This window comes from Falco punctatus (assembly GCF_963210335.1).
Source record: "Falco punctatus genome assembly, chromosome: 1".
NCBI lineage: Eukaryota > Metazoa > Chordata > Aves > Falconiformes > Falconidae > Falco > Falco punctatus.
The window spans coordinates 56,676,862-56,701,697 of NC_137580.1; the positions used below are offsets into that span (position 1 = coordinate 56,676,862).

The 24,836-nt window shown below is 38.7% G+C and overlaps 1 protein-coding gene across 4 annotated transcripts in view; it reads right to left on the bottom strand.

The window, feature by feature from the left end:
- The window catches only part of GABRA4 (gamma-aminobutyric acid type A receptor subunit alpha4), a 49,090-nt gene that overhangs the window by 23,377 nt on the left and 877 nt on the right, over window positions 1–24,836 (bottom strand). For 2 of the 4 annotated variants that reach the window (XM_080404062.1, XM_080404060.1), the window contains 6 exons: window positions 15,978–16,045; window positions 13,311–13,531; window positions 13,126–13,208; window positions 11,210–11,353; window positions 9,643–9,795; window positions 6,080–6,339 (listed from right to left, as the gene is read on the bottom strand). In XM_080404062.1, coding sequence (XP_080260188.1) covers window positions 6,080–6,339; window positions 9,643–9,795; window positions 11,210–11,353; window positions 13,126–13,208; window positions 13,311–13,531; window positions 15,978–16,045 — 929 coding nt within the window. Of the gene's footprint in view, window positions 1–6,079; window positions 6,340–9,642; window positions 9,796–11,209; window positions 11,354–13,125; window positions 13,532–15,977; window positions 16,046–24,836 lie in introns of all 4 variants that reach the window. The other 2 variants (XM_080404061.1, XM_080404059.1) reach the window with 1 other exon arrangement.

The following is a 24,836-nucleotide window of genomic DNA, read 5'->3' on the forward strand; positions in this document are numbered from 1 at the left end:
AAAAAAAAGGGGGGGGGGGGGGGGGTGTGGCGCAGAGAGAACGCACAAAACATCTGCGCATCACAGCTAATAAAATATTTTGAGAACTATTTTGGATCTATTCTATCTTCAGGAACCCAAACATTCAAAGTTCCCACTGCAGCCTTCCCCCAGGTAGTCACTCTCTCCTCTCTCTCAAGTAGTGTTCTGTACAAAATGTGCCAGCTGTTTATGACCTGCATCCACTCCCATTTTACTTAAACATGACGTTAGTATATTATGACTGTAAATAACTGACAGCAAAAATGTTGACTAATGAAACCATTAGCGACAGAAAGTTGTTGACACATCAAGGAAATTATTCACACAGTACATTTTCTATGGTCCTGTCCTTACATTTGCATGAACTCTACACATTTCTTGAGCCTGAAGTCCTCCATTAGGATCTGATTTTTAAAATGCCACTGCCATAAAAAAACCCAAACCACAACACCCTAGGCAGTGCAGAAGCAATGATGCAGCAAAAAATTATTATTGTATTTAAAAACTGAAATGCTGTTCCAGCTGCACAACTATTCAAATCACACAATAGGAGGCAAGCTACGCATCCACAGAAGGAGTTCAGTAAACAGACCATCACCTTGTCCAAACACCACTGGTAAGACCTAGTTGCTCTTCAGAAAACTCCCTCCACATATGAGGGATGTGGGTTTAGCTCCACTTCTCTGTTTGCTATTATTCCAAGCTACTAGTCCAATGAAGAAGCAAAGAAATTAAGCGGCACTACTTCAAATCTGGTACATTTTATGCACCTCTCCATTACAGAGTATGTCTCCATATTCCAAAAGAAGTTTTGGTTCAAAGGCTAAAATTTCGACTTTCACTTACAGCCTAGACCTTAGACACAAGAACATATTTGTTACTGTTTCAGCACGAATCCACTTCGGGGATTAAGAACAAAGAAGCAGTGCACACATGCACCAAAAAAAAGAAATATCTAGCCTATGGCCTCTGGATTGTGCCCAGCTCATCAGAACAATCTATCTGGCCCAGTCCTTGCTCTGGAAGTCAGGAGACAGTGCACATACCTGAGCATGAGCCAGGTTAATTGCTCTAGACAAACTGCTCTCGACGTCTGCTCACCAGAAGATGCCAAAGGATCCCATTTTCCTCCCACCCTCCATCATGTAACTTGAGCTGTGTCCATCATATAACTAAAAGTACTTTGTATCACAGAAAACACATCTTAATCACATGAAAGCACATGTGCAGGTTGCCCACATGACATGTTTCTTGTAAACTTGTCAAGTACACACCAGTCACCTATCACCCCTGAATGGATATACCTGTTATGGAGTGGACTGCACACCTACATGGCAGTGAAGAGTTTGACCCTTGAGTTCCTCTACTGGATGTACAGAACTTACTCAAGACAACATGACACTTAGCCATCTTCAGAAAAAGCGGAAGATAGTTTTGAGTGTTACAAAATCTACTTGTGACCAAGTTTGAAGAAATTACTCTGTTCAAAAGGTTTGTTAGTGTCTGACCTGTTTTTTTCCAAGTTCCACGTTCTTTTAATAAACAGCTGAAGTCGAAGCTGGTTGAAGCTTAACAGTGTTAAGGAGCCTATTCTTTGAAGACTTTTTCAGTAGCATTCTTCATCTCCAAAACTGGGTAGGTCTTTAAAAATAAACTTCATAGGAGTACAGTGAAAAGGAAATCATGCAGAAGCATAAAAATAGACTCAGGAGTCCAATAACAAACTATAAATCATTCATTTCCATCACATGCTGACTTTGCAACAACATTTCTGCTTTCACTAAAGAAAGCAGTTCAGAATATTCAGGGACAGGTTCACTCCTTCTAACCTGAAAGCATTTTAACTTGCTCCCAAGACAAGGAAATCACAGGAGACCATGGTGTAAAGTCATCTGTCTTGGCTTAGACTCCAGAACTGTCTTGCTGTGCTGGCCAGAAGGGATGAATGAGGCTGTCCAAGTCCTTTGTGAACTCAAGGCTGATGTCAAACAAGCTTGGGTCCTAATCATGGGATGTCTACTGCAGAACTGTACTCCTCCTTACGAAAACTATTACGTTTGTATCAGAAAGTTATAGGCAACAAGATGACAGGTTTGAAATGGGGTGGGGAGGTGGAAGAGGGCAAAAAGAGGTTGTGTAAGACCATGGCTAAAACCAAATCAAGTGATAGAGGAGCACACATGGCATCCGCAGGCACTACAGGCTCGCTTCTGCCACTCCCAGCCCAGTAAACTAGCTTGACACCAGGATTTTTTTGTTGGAATTAACACAGTTCAGATTACTTAGCCAGCCTCCAAAGTTCATTTAATGCTTACTCTAATAAATATATTGATCAGTCACACCCAGTATGCAGCTCCAAAAAAGTAAATATAATTACTCAAGAGAATAACTTAGAAAAACATATAGTCTGCATTTGCTACAGTAAAGAAGTATTGGTTGTGGTGAAGAAACATATAATGTGAATGAACACATCCCAAATCATTTGATCATAGTGATAGGACTTGCCTTTGATCCATGACAACTGGAAAAGTGTTTTTGACTGAAAAGAAAAAAAAAACAAAAACACCACCAAGAATTCTAATTCGTGTGAATAATACATGAACTGACTCAATATCGAAAACCCAGTTTAATTCTATGGTCAGAAACTGGTCAAACGTATACGTATCAAAAAAAGACTTCCAATTACATCCAATCTATCTTTAAGTTACCAAACATTACTATTAATATGCCTGATTTCTAATACTGTCAGATAGCAAAACCCTCATGTTTTATAGGGAATCCAGTTTCATAGCTCAACTTGTTCCCTCTTGAAAGCCCCCTAGGACAATCTCATCATGTTAGTGGAGGTAAAAAAAATAATAATAAAAAAAAAAATCAAATGCTCAGAATCATCCAACGAATAATTCAGAATCAACAACCCATAAAATGAAACCCTCATTTAAAAGTATAGTATCACCGCCTTTGTTTTCCTTAACAGTGTCAATTACTCTGTTTTTCAGAGTTCAATTTTTGTTTTCAGGAGACCTATACAGTTGGGACCTCAACTGTGAAAAGCCAGTGCAACAACCTGTATGCTGTTTCAAGGCAGGCAAAAGCACAGGGATAACAAGCGTAAGAGAGGGGTCTCCCCCTTCTATTAGTAGACGAACCGAAGCAGGTTGCAAATGGTGAGATGCGCACCAGAATGAACTGTAAGGTTTAGGTGTTCAGCCGTTGCCGTTCCAAATTTACACACATTTCCTCCCTGGGCTAAGTGAAAATGTTCAACTTCGGGAGACTGGTAAATTTAACAGATTAGGCAACATCAGTCTGAAAAAAATCCAGTTTAAAATAAAACTTTTCTTTGAACTCTGGCAATTGTATTGCAAACAGCAGAATTTCTAGAATAATAGTGGCAACATAGTACATACTTTTTTTAAAATGCTAACTGGGTTACGAAATCAAACCCTATCATTTAGCTATGGAGATAAAATGTATGGTCTTTACGTTACGAAACAATTCCTACAGATTACATGCTACAGTCAGATTACTGTCCTTCCCTTCACCGGGAAACTGAGATTCTGTTATCTCTGGTAAATCAGCACTGATTAGACTGTATATGCTCAGAAAGGAAAAAAAAATCAGATTCATAATAAGGCATAAGAAAATTCTAGATTAGTCTTTTATAAGCAAAACTAAAACTTTCAAGGAGAGGGCTGTATTATGTGTCAGGTTGGAAAGCAGAATCTAACAGCCATATCAGCTTCTAATGAATTAGAACAGCCACATTAGCTTGTGTTCTGCACAGCAGGTGACCAGAACAGCAGTCATCCTCTAGCCACGGAAAGGGCTGCACCTCAATAGCTCGGCCTTACATGTAACAGTACCTGCGGGCTCACCCTGTACACCTGCTCGGGAAGAGCAGAGACTCAAGACTTAGCATAGGCATAACTGGAGTAAAAGCCATTAAAAAAATAACAGTTCAAGGTACAATCAACGTTATCACCCACTTGCATGCTAAAAACATTAACGTGGAACCCTTCCAAAAAGTAGTTTGCTCCTTGAGTGCTTTCAAAACCCCCAAACCTGTAAGCACATTACCACATTTATTACAGAGGTATTGATTAAGCAGTGGAATAGAAGTGTTCACATCTCATTTTACCTAGCTTTTGAGCTGGGTGAAGCTGTGTGTGTCCTGTTGTTGCTTTTGTTAAAAAACAAACAAACAAAAACCAGAAAAAGAGAGAGAAAGAGAAGTTCCTCCAAAACATGTGCGTAACTGGCTAGGCATGATACAAGAGTGACTTACAGCAATGAATCATGAATCAAAACAGTTTTGTTAAGCCTTCATCATTGCTAAGAAAACTTATTTTCCCTTTTTTTTTAAACAAAATAAAGTCTTCCAAATAAACCTATGGTGAATCCGTTATTATGTAATCTATTTTCCTATGGAGCCAAGTGAAACTTGCCTATCACCCAAAGCAGTATTTATTAACATTCCTCAGGAGTGCCTGAGATACTATACTAAACTGCACACTGTACAACCAGGAAGCTCAGCATAAACTAATGGCACTAATGCCCTTATGCACAAGGTGAACTACACGTTACTACAAACATACTTCTTCTTGTTCCCACCTCTTACTAGCAGCCAACAGAGTGACAAGTAACAAACTCTTCAGGAGCACATCGATCCTTTTAAAGAGAAACAGGAGCTAACAGAACACCACAGCCAGGAGATTGGAAACAGTAACAACCTACTGTAAGACAGCAAAGAGGAGGAAGAAAAATGGAAGTGGGTGGACAGCAGCTGAACAGCAATAGCAAATGGAAGGGGTGGTAAGGCAAAAAAGAGCAGATGAATAGGGAAGGAGACAAATGAGATGTGAAAAGAGACAGAAGACAAAATTACCAAGAGTTAGCCTAAAACAGCGGTGCCTCAATCATGGCTCAGCCAAAGGAAATTACAAAATCAGTCTGACAGGAAGAGTAAATTACAACGCTGCTGTCAGCATCTCACTTCTTGAGTGGTGCTGCCAAGAGTCAGCCATGGGTGGGAATTACTGGCCTCCTGCACGGCCGGTGCAAGTGCTGCAACGATTCTGTTAGCATGTGGGAATGGGAAAAGGGAGGAAAGGAGAATCACTGGTGAGCTCAACTGGAAATGAGATCAAGGCCCAGGGGTCCTCAAACTACGGCCTGCAAGCCGGATACAGCCCCCCAGGGTCCTCAATTGGGCCCCCGGTATTTACAGACACCCCCCCGCCCCCCCTGCCAGGGGGTGGGGAGGGAACCAAGCAGCCGCAGATGGCTGCCTGTCACTGCATCCACACGCCGGCCCCCTGGTTAAAAAGTTTGAGGACCCTGGATCAAGCCTTTATGAACTGGACCTCATGCTAAAATAGCTGCCACACAAGTCACATGCAACCCAAAGCACTATGAAAGCTGGAAAACATTTTGTTAAACAGAGCCTCACAACCTTTTCAGGAGTTGAGGCAAGCTCCTGTGCAAAGGCAGGCTAATTACATAAAACAAAACCTATGGTGGACACAAGTTTCATCCAGCATTCTTCAAAAATTCCAGAAACTGTAACTGATGAAGAAAGAAAACTCTAGAGAGCAATACATGCAATGAAAGGAGAAATGTGATATCTAGGGAAGTGCTCCAAGGTACAGCTGCAATACTTTAACTTATTTTAATTCATTAAAGACATCAGCCAAAGAGAACATGCTGCCCTCATAATCTGTAATATCTTCGTCTATATAATCAGTCCTATCAGAATCAACATGCAAAGGGAAAGTTTCCTAAAGGCACCCACCCTAACTGACCTTCACCAAAACACAACTAAATAGGGAAGAGACTGCAGGTATGGATGGACACAACCTCCTTCTCTCCCCTGAGTTAATCCAATAATGTAAGAATTAAATAATGTTATACAGGTTTTTCTCATTGAATATAGTGTAGCATTAGGCTAATTTACACTGTATCATTACATCAGAGGGAAGCAGGGAGGAAGTTAGAGGCCTGTTTTTACCAAGAAACACTACCAAATAGAAGATATTTGCATAAGCTGAAAACATACCGAGAGTGTCTCTTCCGTACTTCTTTCTCTTTGTACTGGAGCAACTGGAAATTCAAGAAGGGATTTTACCGTCTTCCTTTTGGCTTTTTCCGCTTGAATATTAGTAAAATAGTTGACAGCAGCAAACTCAATAAGAGCAGAGAACACAAAGGCAAAGCAGACCGCTATGAACCAGTCCATGGCAGTAGCATAGGATACTTTGGGCAGTGAGTGTCTTGCACTGATGCTCAGTGTCGTCATTGTCAACACTGTGGTTATTCCTTCAAAGAAATAAAGCAAAAGCACTGCTGAATCAGAGTAAAACAAAGTGAGAAGAAGCAAGCAGCTTCAAACAAAGAACATTAAATCACTTAAGGGTCTTCTTCTGCTCCCTGTGAATAGTGCATTAGATTTAAGTAATGACAACCACTATATATACCTATGAGCACCTATGCACACAAAACAGTTAACCAGTTTTTAAAGGAGGCATGGAAAGCTACAACTTCAGCAGTTTATCTACAGTTCACATGAAGAAAATTAAAAGCATATGAAATGAAGGCTTCCACATGTCAAATTCACAGAATTCTTTACAAGTTATTTTCTAAACACTTGAACATAATTTAAGTTGTTAAACAGGGGAGTGCTCCTCAGACTGCAACAAAAACATGATTTTTCCTGTAATGTGCTCAGAATGCCATCTATTAGTCTGTGTCTGTTTCCCTGATCCCACTCGTAGTCTAGGTGCCATTAAGTCATGGCAAATTATTTTGGTGCTAAGGAAATCTAGAATATTATGTTAACAATTCTGTTAATTAAGAAACCATTACCTTCTCTTTTAAACCCTTCTGCTACTAGTCAACCGATGAAATTTAATTAGAACTTCATCTTCAGAAAGAACAACTTTTTAATTAAAGTGTACAAGCATGAACACTGAACTCAAAATATGACCACTTCATGGTAGTATTTCAAACACAAATACATGGTGTATAAAACCAAGGTATGGGGTCTTCTTTTTTTTCCCCTTTTTCATCCAAAACATCCCATATCATACAAATGTAAAATACCAAGTATATAGTGAACACTGCATAAATCCTACCATGATAACCTCCAGGAAGACTAACTACAAATGAACAGGTCTTTACTCTTATGAAGAAAACACTGTACCCATTTTAATTCAAGATGAAATGTATATGCTCAGAAGAATTCAGAAATTAAGAGAATTTTTTCCAACCAGATCCCCACATCCCCTATTCCCTAAATGGTGGTATTCCATCTGGGTAATCTGGTATGAAAAAGCTTCACCTAGACACTGCCACACAGAGAACGGGGCACAATGAAACCAGTCCTTCCTATTAAAGAAGAAAAAAAGAGTAATAGCCAGATCATGAATGCATAAAGAGTATCTCAGAGCAAACTCAGCAGGATAAAAAACCACAGATGCCAGCTCACAAAACCTTCTTCAGTAGGAAGGCATTGAAAAACACACCACTGAAAATGTTTAAATCTGAGGAAAAAACATAAATTATGGGAATTTTTTTTTCCCGGAAGAGACCCATCCCTGCTTAGCCCTATCCTTCCTGATCCTACCTTTGTCCACTTCAAGCAAATAGCTTGTCTGAATTGTCTTTCCAAAGACTTTTGCTTAACAGATGTAAGAATAGGGTGAAGTGACTTGAATGATCAACTATTCCTCAAATACGAGGAGGAGAGGGGAGGCCATGACAGTATGATAGTCTACTGCCATAGTCTTTATCAGATTTCCCCCTATTAAATTATTCTTCTGGGACACTTGCAGTTGCCATTGCAACTGCACTTGGATACATGTCATAAGGATTTACAGGGTAGGGAATTAAGTTCTGGTGAAAAAATATTATATATACACATGAACTTTAATTATCCAGAGCTAAATGCTTGCAAGCTTCTGATTAGAAATGCACATAACCATATAAAAATATATTAAGAGTATTTTAATATAAAAATATATGTTAAAAACCTGTCTTAAAATTACTGCTGTCTTTCCTCTAAGAAACACCAGTCCCCCACAATCACCAGATTCAGGTGCCTGACGCTTTCATGACCTAATTTACCTTTGTTCCTTGTGTATTCTTCCTCTGTTACCTTTGCCAAGATCTCCCTAAACATGCAATATCCAATGGAAAGATCTTTTGGTTAGCCTCTTCTGGCAGTTCCTCTAGAAAGCTGGTCTTGCCTACCTCTTTTTGTCTTTTACGAAAAACTTTAGAAAATGGGGTCCCTGCTGGAGTTTTTCAGAAAACTAAAAAAAAAAAATACTTTTAGCCATACTTTAAGTCATTTGCTTTCAAAGGCATTTTAGAAACATAGCTGTACTTAGCAGATGCCCAAAATGTATTATTATTATTTGTTTCCAGTTTCACATATGGCTATATTGACTATATTACATCTATTGCTCTGTAATTTGTACATTTTCAATTATCACATTTTGTCTGTAAATACAGATTCTAACTTTTCAGTTCATGGCAATACTCTTTTTCTTTTTTTAAAAAAAAAAAGGTACCATTATTTAACATCACTGCAAAGGCATTTGAAGTGATATACTTAATTTGCCTAATGTAATGCTTGAGTTGAGAGCTAGTGGGGCTCTTATTAGATTTACCGGTTGTTTCTCCTGTAACTAATCATTAACCTTGCCTAATCTGTGATACAAAACAGTGTTCTGACTCCACTTACATGTTTGAATGGGCTGTCATGTAGAAACATTAATTCCTATCACTCTTGCCAGCATCTGCCTATCTTTTGAAAGGCTTTTTGTAAAAAATTCTCTTCCTGATTAGTCTTGCTTTAGACTACAGTACACTATGAAGTCAAGACATTGCTCTATAAAGACTACCTTTAAAAATGTTTTTATCCTACTTCTTTGTTAGGAACTGTATTTCCATTTAATTTCTTATGCTTTGTCTTCCATAGAAGCTTTTTTGGTTTTTATTTTCAGAGTTCACTGTAGTCTCTCATTCAAACTGTACTTTGATGAGGGCAATTTTAACATCTTGCGATCATTTTGCTTTTTGAATTCATAATGGCAATGGTGGAAAGAAGAGCACTAAACACGAGTTTATAAACAGAATCTAAGCCTTACTCATAGCAAGCTTCCACTGATGACACAGACAACCCATAAGAAAACATCTGTACATCTTGCACACTCAATCAATTAATTTTAGAAGTTTTTTAGGAGGTATGAGTCCAAGTACTTACACTACCGTCCACTGAAGGATCGAACTGCTCTGGATGTAGACCAAGGACTTGACTGTATGACTCAGAGCCAGGTCTTCCCAGTTTCCCCCCCCAAGCGTGTAGGATCCCCAGAGATGTACAGCCATTTGCCACAGGCAACCATGCCACCCTTCACGTTATATATTCCAGTATCTCTTCGTATTCCCATAACAATATTTTTCATACGCTGACAGCAAAAATTCCTCTGCATTTACATCACTCCCTTGTTTCTGCACAAGTATGGAGGCAGCATACCCCAATGCACCAGAAAGGTCTACTCCAGTGAAAGTTATTAAAGGAGGAAGTATGAGAAAAAGTAGAAAAGAAATAATTACCAAACACAGTTCTAGCTGGAACGGATTCCTTATTTATCCAAAATGAAACTTGAGAAAGGATCACGGTCATAATGCATGGGATATAGGTCTGAATCATAAAATAACCCATTTTCCGTCTGAGGTGGAAGTAAACTGTCATAACAATATATTCACCTAAAAAAAAAAAAAAAAGAAAGAAAATACCTTTCTGACTGTGCATAAAACTTGTGTTGCAGAGTAACTGTTTCAGAGTATCAGCCTCAGACTAGGATTGTTTAAGATGATGCTATCCATACCACCTAATGTGTGTAGAAAGATACGTTCCTTAGAGACAAGAATGAATGTTTTAAACAAAAAATCCTGGAAGCAGTAGGTTCTTACAGTGCCACTCAGAAGCTGGTATCAAAAATACTATAAAAGAATAGCTAATACTGGACTACAATTTATACTAAGTTCAACGTTAAAAATTCTTTTGGAAGCTGTTGAAGAAAGGAGTCCCACGACACAAGCTATCTGCCTACTATAGCACCCATAACATTGTGGTACCTACTTGTCAAATAAAACAGTAACCACAATGATGCACATTAAATGTTATGGAAGCATCTCAAGCTTTTTACTAGGTTTGTATGTCAGCACCACTATGATAATGAAGCAAATGCAAAAATCATCAACAAGAATTAAAAATATTCTAAGTTTATCCAAAACCTTATAGTTCATACTAAACCACAACAAAATAATGCAGTTTGACTATAAACCGAATAAACTGTCTAAATAAAGCACTACAGAATGAGCATTTTGGGGACAGTAAGGAGATACTGTTGTTAACTCATAATAATCAATATGCCAAGAAGTGTATTTCTTGTGTATTGCAAAATGCTGTTCTATTTTCTTTGAGAAAAATACCCATAGAGCAACACATCAAATATACTTGCTTTATCTGTTTCATTTTGACCATCTCGCAACACCCAAACTTGCTGATGCTTAGAAAACATTTCCAAATTTTTAAAAATATTTTTGGAATATGCTTGTTTATCACCACACTGCTCATCAGTGATACTTCACTCATTTCAGATGCCTGTAGTTGCCATTTGCCTTATTTCTTGCAGCACAAATCAGCAAAAGTATCTATTGTGACTAATGCATTTGTGCCTATCCTTATCTGACTAGAAGGGTTTTATGGCTTTAATAACCCATTCTGTATGCTGTACTTCTATCCCGAGCTGTTTGCACCACCAAACAAAGGAAGTCTTTTGCACGTAATGTGGATACAGTGCTGAGAAATTACTTCCTCACCCAGGCATCCTCTTGACTCTTCAAACTGAATTTTAAACAGTGATTAAATGCTCATTTTGTCCCTTGGAGTAATGATCTCATTCTAGCTTTCTGAAAGACTGTCGCAATCTACTGTAATGAATCTGCAAATGTAAATCTGAGGGACAGAAACCTAATTCAGATTTATGATCTCAGCCCTCAATATATACCCTATGACACTCGGTACAATACCTTACAGGAAGGAAAGAAAAAAGCCTTGGGCAACATTACAGGGTTATTTTTACCTCAAGTTGATTTTTACTGACAAGTTTCCTACCTGTAATAGATTTAATGGTTTCAGTGGATACTGTATGCCCAAGCAGGTCATACTGAACTAAACTGGAAGACTCCTCAGGAACTTCCACTGACTTCTCAGGTCCTTTTGTCCAGGTATAAATCATTTCACTCTTTGGATAAGCATCTACAACACAGCATCAGTTTGCATAAATAGGAAACGTCTCACATCTTAGACTAAGAGCCCAATCCAAACCTACTGAAACCAAGCAGCAAAACTCACACTAACGAGATTCAAAGATACCCTTCATGTTATGTTACCCCCAAAAGCCACCCTCAGACGAGAATAAATAGCAGCTAAGGTCACACACAAATTCACATTTGAATGTGAAGTCTAAACACGAGTTCTTGCTGGATCAGCCTTTAATGGGCACGTAAAGTTTATCTTTAAATTATTTTAGAAATTTCCATCTACAATTTTATCATTAAAATATACTAATATATAAAAAAGAGCATGTAGGAGGAGGATAGATTTTGGAGACTGGGTGCACATTTCTTTACAGAAAATAATGATTATACTAAAAACTATAGTATACTAAAAACTGTAACATTTTAAACTTATGTTTACAATATCTGCCAGAAACCAGAGGTCATTAAAAAATTCACAATAGCCCCAAAATAAGCACACCCAAAGAAACATTTTACATTTAATACAAAAGACATAACTTAGGGCTAGCATTCAATCCCTACACAGCCCAAACTCCTGTTAAAATTAAATTAAATCAGTCTCTCATTTGAAATGGCTACATCTGATTTCCAGTTTCACTAAGGAAATTACCAGATTAGCATCAAGCGCAATTTCTGCTGTCTGGTGATTCTGCCTGAAGAAATATGCCTGTGGAGAAGCCCCCATTAGTGAAGCTCCCCTATCGTACTGCTGATACCGAAGCCAAATCTGACAGCACCTGGTCTCCAATCTCGCCGTAACAGGGATGAAGAGCCTTTGCAGAGCAGTGTCTTAAATATCCCCCTTTTGGTTGACTACTCAGCTGTATAAGCTAAATTGATGCCAAGGAAAGACTATGAGGAGCTTCCAGCCACTTCTAACTTCAGAGCTCTGGGTTGAAGTTTCCTTCACGGATTGAAGTCCAGCCACTGACTACATCGTGTAAAGCAGAGAGGTCAGTGACCAAGGAGGCTTAGCAGAGTGACAGGATAGTTACTGGAGTGCACCAACCATCCCCAGGCAGTCTCAGAATTCTCTGCTGTGGATTCAAATTGGGGAATCATAACTACCTCCCTCAGCTGCTATGCAGTATGTCCCAAAACGTTCCTTCTAGCCAGAGTTTGGAGATGATCCAAACATCAATGTCCGAGTTCAAAGCAGAAAGTGACCTGCACTAAGATCCCTCTCACCAGTCCCAAAATCATTTATCTAGTCTAAACTTGCCATGCAGGCTCCAATTACAGGCCAGGAGATAGACAGATAGAACTAAAGATCAAATCTCTGCACATGACCTACATGTCTATCTTAGGACATCGGTGTGCCTCAACTAACTGTAGAGAAAGTCAAATAACCTGCACCTCCCCTCGGTGCCTTTTACCTGGCTGTTGTAAGTTGAGGTGGATCCCACCCTCCTTGTCTTCTCCGGAGAATCTCTCACTTCACTGAGTATCCAATTCCTCCCTAAGAACCAAGAAAAACTACGTATTTCAAGCAACTGTGTAGCCAGAATAGACGGGTTTAACATAACAGCTGAATCACCTCCCGCTTTTCAATTCTCTGACTGGGTTTAATTTTTGAGGCACTAAGTAAAATTCCCAAGAAACTTAACAGGAGTTTTGTCTGCATAAGGATTGTGTATCAAGACTAATATTCAAAAAGTTCAGTAATTGCTCAAAATCTACTTCTACTACTTAAATTCTGTAGTTACAAGAAATTTCATAATTGCAACTTACAACTCCCAAATTTGAGAGGACAAGCATGACCATCCATGGGAAAATCCACTAATCTCATGGGACACTCTGCACTTATTGTAAGCCTATAATGGAACAAATTAAATAGTCTCTGGTTGCCATTTTGTCTAGGCAGTATAACTTTTGCATACAGTAATTGTAAGAAGCCAAACAAACACAATAGATACCTCATTGTGTACAGGATGGTGCCATTTCTCATTATTCTGAAGAGTTTATTTGGGGCTGTCATATTATGTGCAACAGACTTTTTCCCATTCCTGAAGAAAGTGTCAGGAGTCCACACCTTCGAAACCATCAAGTTGTTAAGTCTTAAAATTTCAATAGGGCCATCATATTTTAATCTTTTGTCTACCCATGTCTGACGGAAGAAGACATCCATCGTATATTCCTGTATTAAATTGCAGAAAAACAGAGATCACATTTTCATGTGTAAAGATTTCTTGTAAAAAAAGAAATTCCTCGGGAGCAAAGAAATCAGTGCTAAAGAAAATGCTAAGTCCACTACACAAACATCTCTCCACCAATTAAAGCATGTTGTGTACTTCTTAATAGCTTAATTTCCCACATTAGTCATACCAATAAATTGCTACACATATTTAATCATTAAGGAATAATTAATCTAATTAGGTTGCAGGAAGCAGGCAACTGAATTTGTAGTCAAGCATGTAACGAAACAAAACGATCTCTGGCAATAAGTGTCAACAGTTTTTCAAGGAAAAGATATCCACGGGTTTTCTGCTGCTGGCTAAATTAAAAATACCAGGACAAATGATTACTTACACTTTAAAGTAAGGAAGGAAAAATTAATTTCAACTCATGGAAAGAAAGCTTTTAACTGAGGAAAGCTAATTATTTCCTTTCCCAGGCCCACAAAACACAGATAATACATTATATACAGTCTTATATATATACACATTTGTTATTAACTACGTAACTATCCCATTAACTTCCTCAGAAAAGCCATTCAGATGCTCCAAAGAAAACATGCAAACAACAACTGCAGAACTGCAGACACAGGCACATCATGAGAAATCCTATGTGAATGAGTGGGTGAAGGCATGCACTTACCTCAGGAAGCTAAAGCATTTCACACAAAAAAGCATCACATGGCATTTAAAAAGGTAACACAAAAAGCTTTAAGTCACAGTTGTGATTTTGTTATTAAGTGAAACAATGTCTTCTCACTTCACTTCAAACTCTTGTGCGTAATATTACCATTGAAACGACTTGTACGCCCGTATCTATTCACCTTGGCAAGGAGGTATGTTCGCTAGTGTAATGCATCTTCGGCTTTTTTTGAGAATCTTCTTTTCCATGGCTGCACCCTCCACTGTGGTTTCTAATCAATCTACGAAAAGTTTCTTTTCTAGTGTCATTTCTTGCTGGTGACTTCATAGCTCACAAGTAGCAGTTTCTGTTACCAGCTTCTACGTGACAGATTTTGTAATAGACGATTTCAACCGTTTTCATTACAGTGGGCACCAAAGTAGCCCAGCTCTAGAAGAGCATTCTGGTCATCCCCTGTACTGAGACTGTATCACACTTGGCTGTTTCAGCAAGTTTTAGAGTGCATCCACATTCAGATTATATTAGGTCATTAATGGATACATTAACTAAAAATTATTCCAAAAACAATTCTTGGATCCCTGAATAGCCTCCTAACTGATCTCTAGTGATGAAAGGGGAAACATCTGCCGTAAACTCTTCTTTGGCCAGTTTCTTACCTACCTTCAGTCTATGTTCTCACTCCTGCCTTCTCCAATATAACTAGTAATTTCCCATGTGGCACCTTGTCCAAACGCTTCAATGAACCCTTACAGATGCCACACAGCCCTCATTTTAGATTTGAGGCACACATTAGTAAACTTCCTTGGGACCATCTTCTTGTACCCCTTGTCTCACCGAACGGCATCATACTGCACAGGACAACCACTGAAGGAGTACAATGCATTTCAACTCAAGATTGCTGCCATGAATGTAGCCCTTGAAAAAAGACCTTGCTGTCACATACCTTTCCACATGATAGAACCAAATCAGGTACGCCACAAAGCGCATGACAGCACTGTATGGGAAGGAAGTTACTGCCCTGAAACTGCCTTTCCCTTAAAGAAGTTCAGTTCAGCGTGTATGGCTGTGTTGCTTCCATAGGATTTCTGGACTATTTTTTAAAAAGAGAAACTATGGCATAGTTTAAGGGTATACCGCTGCATTACAGAAGCTGATGAGAGTTTCACCGGATTTGATCTCAAATGAATGCAGATGCCATTCAGGCACAAATAACAGTACATGGAAATGTAACATTTCTCTCCTGTGACCATTTCATGCATGTCACACTGACATTCAATTTCTGCAGACATTTATGAAAACTCTTATCAATCAAACATTTGCTGAAAGTGATGCTAAAAGGGGCACAAAGATCAGCAAAGGGCATTCATCTGAAATGAAAACATCAACAAGTATTTGTGAAATGATGTCATGATTATTCACCTGAGAATAACACAAGTTTCAGAAAGGAAAAGCAATTGCAAAGATAATAGATGTTTTCCCCACAGTAGACTGACTTAGACACTCCCTGCAAGACCTGATTCTGCCTCTACACCATGAAAGTCTGTTTTAAATCTTGCAAAGTGAATTCCTAAAGTCAGCCAAAAAAAAGTGAAAGTGTGACCAGAATCAGGCCTGATGTATCTAATTATAACCTGTAAATTAAGCTGTTACTAATCTTGCCTACTTTGCATGATTGACAGAACAGTACAGATGAAGCATCCACTCCTCACTGCAGTTAATGGTTTCTCAGAACAAGGAAATGGCATTTTAATCCCAGAAATACATACCATTTCTACATCAGAAACAGGTCCGAAACTGGTGACATATATATCTGTTTTGACTTCAGTAACAGGACCTAATGTATGAAAAGGAAGTGAGCAAGAAAATTTGAATTTTGCAGGTCAACAATTCCCATAAACGATCCTGGCATGTGAACAGTTATCGCTTTGAAGGTTCTGTGGACGAGCAACAGCAAAATGAAAACACAGGTCATTTCAGATAAGTCTCTAATAACAAGCAGTGCTCAATTATCTTTACCACATAAATAAATCAAAAGCAGCATTTCCATGTAAATCCCCATTCAGAAAACCAATGTTGACTCAACGGATAAGAAAACAGATGTCAAAAAATTAAAAGGCTCACTGAAAACACCATGCTAATTAACAACAAGCACCAAATTCAGGAAATCCACATTCCTCAAGGCATTTATTACTAACATTCAGCCCTACTGGTAATAACTGGACTACAGGTATCAGCATGCCATGCACTGGGCAATTTAGTACTGCAGGATCAAGAACTGCACCCGCATCCTGAGATGTACCTAAGTGCTTTAATACTAATAACCAGAAAGTCAAAGTTGGATATTTGAACATTTTTTAGGGTCTGAACCTAGGTGTATGTGCTACTACAAAGCCTGTCTCGAAAGAACTAGCGATATGTAGGACACTTAAAAACACTACACTGAGCAAAGGTCTTGCGCTCTCACAGCTGGGTATGGCACAGCAACCATCCCAGAAATCAGCTTCATTTTCATGTATGTCCTTTACCACAGGACAAAACACCTTGAAATCTCAGACGGGCATTCACTCTACAGCACATCCTACAGTTCCCCTTAAGTAAAGAACACATGCACTAACTAATTTCACTGGGATTTAGGTCTGTTGCCAGTGTAAAAGGGTAGAAAGCTGCTAATCATTATCAGTTACTACAAAGATTCTGTGATCAAAGCATTAGCTAACAATTTTATTCAGGTAATTAACGCACATCATACATATTTTAAAAAGTAAGTTAAAAAAATATCTACTGATGGTCTCACCAAACTGTATCTGTTTGCAAAAAATGTACGATCTACAAATTCACAATGAAAGATTCTAAATCCCTACAACTCAAATTTATAGAGGGTAAGTGGCTCGAGTCCATTAATTCAGGCTTTATCACAGTATTTGCAATCTAAAAATTAAAGGAGGAAAAACTTAAGATTGTTAGCAGCAGAATATATCCCTCTTGGAAAGAAAAAATAAAATTTAAAAAAAAAAATTCACTGTTCACAGATGTCACTTTGAATCAAATGTTAAAAGGAGAAAAAGAAGTAAGTAACTGGAAAACAGGGAACCTATATTTCTTGCACCTAGAACAAGTGTCAAACTGTGAACAAAAAGTAAAATAAAACCATGTAAAATTATTTCACTAAACAGTTTGCAAGTTATGTAGAGAAGAACAGCTAAGAATTTTTCGGCTAAATGTCAAAAAAACCGACTTTGCTGGAAGTTAACAGTTTCACAGAAGGACATTTTTTTGAGATAAAATCTAAAGAAAATTCACCCTAGAACAGTTGGTAGCTCAGCAGTCCCTGGAAAGTTGGATAGTTTGGCACGTCTGTCTTGAAGAGGTTTTAAGAAGAAAATCCCAAGTTCCAGATAACATACTCTCATACCATGATGTTTATTTTGCAATGGGTTGTTCTCTAAATATGTCAAATGGAAGCTGCTCCCCTTTCGACAAATAGCAAAGTGTTCATTAGGTCAGGGAAACCCATGAGTGGTTAGACCACTCGTTATACTGACAACACAGTCAATGGCATTTCCTGAAAATAATCATTTCTGGAGAACAGAAGAGCTCCAAGAGATTGGAAAAACCCATACTAGAGCTGTCAAGACACTGGAAGTGAAGACATTCATCTGCAGCGTTAGAAAACAAGAGAGAAAAACCCAGTCGTATTTGTACATGGAAATAGAAGAGATACAATCATATCTGACCTCCCACAATCACAAGACCAAAACTGATCTAGTGTTGGTTTAAATATATAAATATTTATTTCACCTGAACTTGAAATATTTCTGGAATCAAAGTTTCATAGAAATGAAAACATCATTTTCCCCATATACCTCCAATAAGAAAATGCAGGTATTAGTCTCTGTTCCTCAGTAGTAAGAGAATACTGAATATTGCACTCAGGTTCTCAAATCCCTTTCAGGAACTGCTTTATTTGTTAAGTTCTAAGAAATTAAATAGGAATATTCCTTTAAAAACAAACAAAAAAAAAAACCCACACAAACAAAAACCCTAAACCTCTAACTGCTTTCCTCTGGCGATATCTTCTTTTCTTTAGCTCACAGAACACTGTAATTTTATAATCATTACACATTGAGCAAAGGGACAGATTCTTCCCCACAGGCATGAGCTGCTTCTCCTCAGGCATCGAACCCTTTTGTTTTATTAAATGATTACAGAAGCATGGGCAATAAGTGTCAGAGGCTTTTTGCAAGTTTGTTGGGTTTGGGGGGGGGGGGGGTGTTGAGTTTCTCAGAAAGAAGAGGAAAGCTGAGATCAAAAAGCTAATCTCCAAACCAGCAAGCCTATGATTTAATGCTATGAGAAATCCTATAGCAGCAGCACAGGGCTAAAACGAGCTTGAGTTCACTCTCCAGCAACTGCTGTTTTGCTCTCAACCTTAATATTTATTAGTAGGACCCATGAGAAAAAAGGAAGTAAAAACTCCCAGATAATAATGAAGCCACAAAATAAGGCTTAAAGGTTACTTTCGGTTGCTTGCCCAACATAGTATCAGTACATTGACAAAACACATGTTAAAATCACATTTTAGGCCACTAGTAAATGGCAGGTGAATGAGGATCTAGAAACATTTCAGGCATCCTAACAGTTACCCAGCTAGTACTGATGTGCAAATCCTTGCTCTGCATCCAAAACCCTGGTCAAACACTAAAATATTTGGTAGGATTGAAGACAGCAGCAAGGGACAGTGAAGCTGATTATCCCCCAAATGCTTTTTCTCCAATTGCAGCCCTGTCGTGCTCCACATCTTCCACCTACACTGTCAGTTCACAGCTGTTAAGAGCAAATCTTGGATTTTCTAGCACATCCCGGTATTAATGCCAACCCAGGAGTATCTATGGTGACACCAAAACCTATCCCTTGTTCTCGTCCTAGAAGAAAAGATAACTCCAGCTGGCAACAATAGCAGGGGTGCAAACAGTGAGTCATGCTGCTTTTTTTTTTTTTTTAACTATTATTAATCGTGGGAATTCCTGTCAACGAGGAGGTGATCTGTAGTCACCTAGCCCACTTTTACTGGTGATTTAAGGAGCCCTCTGAAATGAACATGTAGCACCACTTAATCAACTCAGGCTCTGCAAGCAGAAGATCCTATTAGAATCCTTAACACTCTATTACTGGCAATAAAATGCATCGAGTTGTAAGCAGGCCAATTAACTTTAAATATGACCATTTGGGCTTATCCCTCAATGGATGTTCAGAAAGCATCTATCCACCATAAATCTTCAGGAATGCTGAAGGACTATTTATAACATACTGGTGTGTATTTTTATGTCAATGAAATAGGAGGAGAGTCCTACACACTGCAGTGGGAACAGCTAAGTCTGAATCACTGCTTGCAAGATAATATACTCTAAAGAAGCTCAGGCAGGATGAAAAGCAACCCCTGCAAAAAGCCAGAATAGTTTGGTGTTAGAGATGTTACATGTGGGCTGAAGAAGCGATGCCAGGCCCTAACCCTGTGAAGAGGAACATAAGACAGCTCTCCCATGCATTTTATGCCAACATATGGGTTGAACTGCAGCACAGCTCCCAGTGAAAGACTTTGGGCTCCATTATCACCGCGTCTCCATAGGCAACTGTCACTGCAGAGATCTCCACTGTATGTAAACAGTCAAATCCTGTACAGGCTTTCTGTATATTGCAAATTTTCCCATCAGGAGTCACGCAACCAACCGGGAACTTCAGCAAACAAGTCTGTAGAAAGGTTTCAACATACAAAGTACAATTTAAATGCTAAGTGCAGTTATTGCTGCTATTATGAGATCAGTCCCAGGATACATAAACTCCATGAAATTATATGGCATCAGTTCCTACAGCTATGTCTAAAAAGAAGAAAAAAAAAAGTAATTGCTACAGATTTATATTTTTTTTAATATAACTACATGTGAAAGATTTAGTGCTTTCTCTTTCCCAATTCTTGCTGCCTGAATAGGGTTTTAAAAGATATCTTTTAAGCGAAGGAAAAAAAGAAAAAAAAGGAAAAAAAGGCATCATATGAAGTGTATTCTCTTGTTTCATTCTACCAGAAAGAACACTTGCTATATGCCAGATTTCTGTTAGGAAGTCAGAACAACTGGGTAGGGCATTTGTAAAAAAATTATGTGGAATTCCAACACGTAGACTATATTCTCTACCAAAAGACAAATACAAAAAATGCAGCAGCACACACGAGATTTGTCTTTACGTATGTTCGTTGATCAGCATGTGTGAATCCTGAAAAGGAAAAAACATACCTCCACAAACAAGGAGATTACTGTTTCCTTGCCTGTTCATCAGCAGACAATTACTGCTGAGACAGCCAACTAGCTTGATACTGGTGCCAGTTTTCATGATGTGGACACCTGTCTACTAAGAACTGGACTAAGAATATCAGCTAATTTTGTACAGGTCAAAGAATAATGAACAGATGGTAATGACTTCAAGCATTACTAACCTGGGCCAAATTCAAACCAGTCAACTACAGGTATCTAACACCATATCCTGTTAAGCCTTTGAGTAATCTACTCTCACCAGCTGAGGAAGGCTGTACAACTGTCTGAAAAAACTTATCAGCTTCACTTTACAATGCTCGCTTCAAGTCCATCTGCAATCTGAAAAACAGAAATAAATAACAGTATCTATTATGCTGAGCAAGGGAACCTTGAAGGTACACATGACTTCCTAATAAGAGCAGATAATCATGTAGATATTTTTCTGCTCTCTAAAAACAGAAAATTGTCTTTGCTCTTCAAATTTATTCTGTTTATTTTCTGACTAAAGTCACTCCTCCTGCACTGACAGGAAATGAAACTCTTCAGAAACACTGTTCATCAGCTGAACATTCCACAGCCTAGAAGGGGCAGAGAAGCCCGCTCCTACCCTTCTTAGGGGAGACGATGGCCAGCACATGTAATTCCACCAAATACTCAGCTGCACTCATGAGAAAGAGTATGAAAAGAGGAAGAAAAAGAAAAGTGAATAAACACAGTCCTATTCCTTCTACTCACGAGCCAGTACACCTGGCAATTTCCAAACAGAACGCCACAGAGCCATTGCCATCTCACTAGCTGATGGCGAGACTTGCAGCTCATGCCAAACTCTGCCTCACACAAATAAACAGAACCCAGGAGGAGAGAGCACTCCAGCTCTCACCAAATGCTGGGCACCCGCACCACCACGAGCCAGTAACACGCTGTGGGCGATACTGTCAGCTTGCTCCGAGCTGACGTCAGCGGGCTTTGCTGTCAGGCCTTGAGCCTTGGGCAGGAGGCAATTCACACACCACCTCCTTTCTTTGGTCCGTCCATACAATTGGCAATTAAAAGCAAGGCACTGGAGATGATATGTTCTCTAAAAGGCACAACTCACTAAAATTAGCAGATACAGGGCAGTACACAGTGATGCTGTCCTCACCAGCTTCAGTCCTTTCATTCCCTCTGACTTCCCTAAGTGCAGGTTTAAGTGTGATGAGTTACTGCGTCATGAAAGTTTCAAAAACATCATGACATTTTTTTAAAGTTACAATTCAATACAGCTTTAAATCAGATCTCGCAGGCCCTTATTTATGTGAAGAGTTGCTCAGCTGAAGTCTGAAACCATGCAAGTGTTTAAAAGAGCAAATCAGGCCCAAGCCTTTTACTTCAAGTAAATAACGCTCCTTTTAAAAAGTCTCTAGACTTCTGCCGTTGCTTTGAAACTAATCACCAGCAGAAAGATAACAGCAAGAACCAAGGGGATTTTCAGAGAAAATCCAGCTTTTGCAACTTTCATAGTTTTCCTTTGTGTTACACATAAAATTTTTAAAAGCAGATGAAAACTAGAATCAGGGTATAAATGGAAATGCTTTTGCTTCAATGTTTTACAGCTGAATCAAAATAGCACTGTGGCAACACTCTTGAAGTTTTCCAGCAGATAATGCTTTTAATTAAACATGCTACAAGTGGCTTCTGTAAACACCCTGTTCTTATAGAGTGGTTTTGACCAAGAAACCCACGTGCATTACAAACTGCCTTCTAAAAGCCAGGATAACGATATAATGAAGCATAAACTGTAGGGAATGGAACTGACTTCCTTTCCACCACACTATTTTCAAACATCATACAGCATTACTTTATTCATTAGTCCCCAAATACCTTCCCTCTACTGAAATTCAAAACTCATGCATTTTAAAGTCCTCCTGACAGCACTTGGTTCTTTTTTTCTTTCCTACACAAAACTGCCCATTCTGCTTTGCTTCATTAAATTTCTAGGTGAAATCTCTTTGCCTCTCTCTTGATTCTTTAGATTCTACACCCCCCTCCCCCAACTTAATGGGAACTTTCACTTAAATGGTCTTTAATAACATTTTTCATAAACCCTTTGACATTACCAAACCTCACAGTGCTCAGTAAGCGACAGCAAATTTTTAGGGTTTCAAATCCATTTAATAAAGCCAGTTTGTAATCCAAGGTGTCAATCCAATGACACAGGGAACTTAATTCTTCTCTTAATCTTCAACATACGCCATGCTTCTGTGTAAGGAGTACCAAGACAAGCTTCCATATACTCCGCTGAGGTTCAAAACTCTCCCAGGGGACTACTTCCACATTTGTAAGCATGTTTAGAGAGTTTAACTTCTCCTCCATAGCCACCAAAAAATTGTGCTAATGATAGTGTGGAGAATTTGGATCCAGTTTTAGGAATTCTCCAAAATCTGATGTTTTCTACTTTGCTCTGCATGTGGAAAATCTTCATGAATTGCTATTTGTGGCAACTCTGGAAGATGCCAGCAAAATTCAGAATTTGGCTACCTCCTCAAGTCTGATTTTAAACATCATTTGCACGAGAATTAGAAATGTTTTCATTAATTTGAAGTTTAAAATCAGCATCAGTTAGATCTCTGTGCGGCCTTTTGTTCTTAAAATAAAACCTTCGTTTCATTTTGAGCCACGTGAAAACTAGATGGTGAATCAGCTTCAAGAATAAAACAAAAATATTCTGCTGTTCATCAGGAAGTGATGCAGTTTTCATATTACCAAAACACACTCTACTTTCCATCTCTAAATATTCCCATCCCCTCCGATATCTTGTTTGCTATGCTGTCACCAAGCGAGTGACCCACTTTTAAGATGCAAGACCCATTTATCAAGGATTTATCAGCAAAATGCCCCCAAATACCAGGAAAAATTTGATCTGGATAGTGTATATTTTACTAACTAATCCAGAGTTATTACTCCGAGTCATGTCAAAAAGTCAGATGCAACCAACTGCAGAAATTTCTTTCCTTGGCTGATTTTGGTTTGGTTTGGTTGTTTTTTTAAAAAGTTGTCCTTGTCAAATCACGTGAAGATAACTTTTGCTTTAAGGAGCTAGGGAGGCAAGCATCGTTTTCAAAAATAAAAGTATTTTTTCCCCTTGTTCTACCCAGAAGTTCAAAACCCAAAGGTGCGTGGATTAGATGTTATAAGGAAGAAGCAAGAAGCAACGTAATACCCATTTGGTGAAATATTCACGCAGAAGTGTTTTCCTCGGGCTGAGATCTGAGAGGTTTTTTTCCTCCCTCTATCATTTACTTCACTGTTGTCATAATGAAAGTTCAAGGAGATACAATGAGCTTTTTCTCCTTGACAGTATTTTGCTGAAAGTCTGCCACACTTACTGGGGAAAAAGACCTACTCTTGCAAAATGTCCTGCAAAGGACAACAGTACTAAAATAAAAATCAACATAAAATGTATGTCATATTACATATTTAGTACTTGTTTAATTTGGGAAATCTGATAATGCTCATAAAGCATCTTTGCTAGATGACTAATTAGTTGGCATTCAACCTAAAATGATGCCAAACATAGCACATCTCTTGTACACGTGCAGAAGTGTCTGTAACCTCTCTGCAGAGACTAAATTGCAAAAGGCTACCCGTTCCAAATGATTCCTCTGGGTGCTAATAAATTTAGCTTCCTTCTCACTTAATGCGTAAGCTAACTTACAGAAGGCCTAATTTATTCAATACACTCAAATTAATAAAGGAGTGATCAATGATGCCAGGTGTTGTCCTTTAACAATCATGACCATGCATGTGAGCACTGTATGTGGCATATGGGGAATGTGTTGGCATACATGTCAGTGTAGATGGATCACGTGTATGGGGAAAGTACTTTCAGAGGAGGAAGAAAGTATTTTGCAACATAAACCTACGCAAGGATCTCATTCAATCCTTATAGGAAGCAGCCCAGAAAATGCTCATTATAGCTTTGTGCATCATAAGGGCTGCAGCATTTCTTTTTAATTTATTTATTTATTTACTTCCAAATCTGCATTTTTAGTATCTTCATTCCAGATTACAAAATAAACTTTTATTTTGTCTGGATCCTAATGATTTGTGATTCCAAGTCCCTACACAGTAACATTAAAACCAACGAAGAGCAGCAAGTCTGGCTGCTTCTTCGGCGGCACAAAACTGCATCTTAACAGCCTGAGGCAAGAACAGGGCACAAACGCTCCATAGGCAGAGCACAGGTGAAGGCAAACGGGAGACTCCTGCACTTCTAATTCCTGCAAAGCAATTAAGCCTACCACTTCTAAAAATCAAACCCGGAATTCGAGCAGCTGTGGC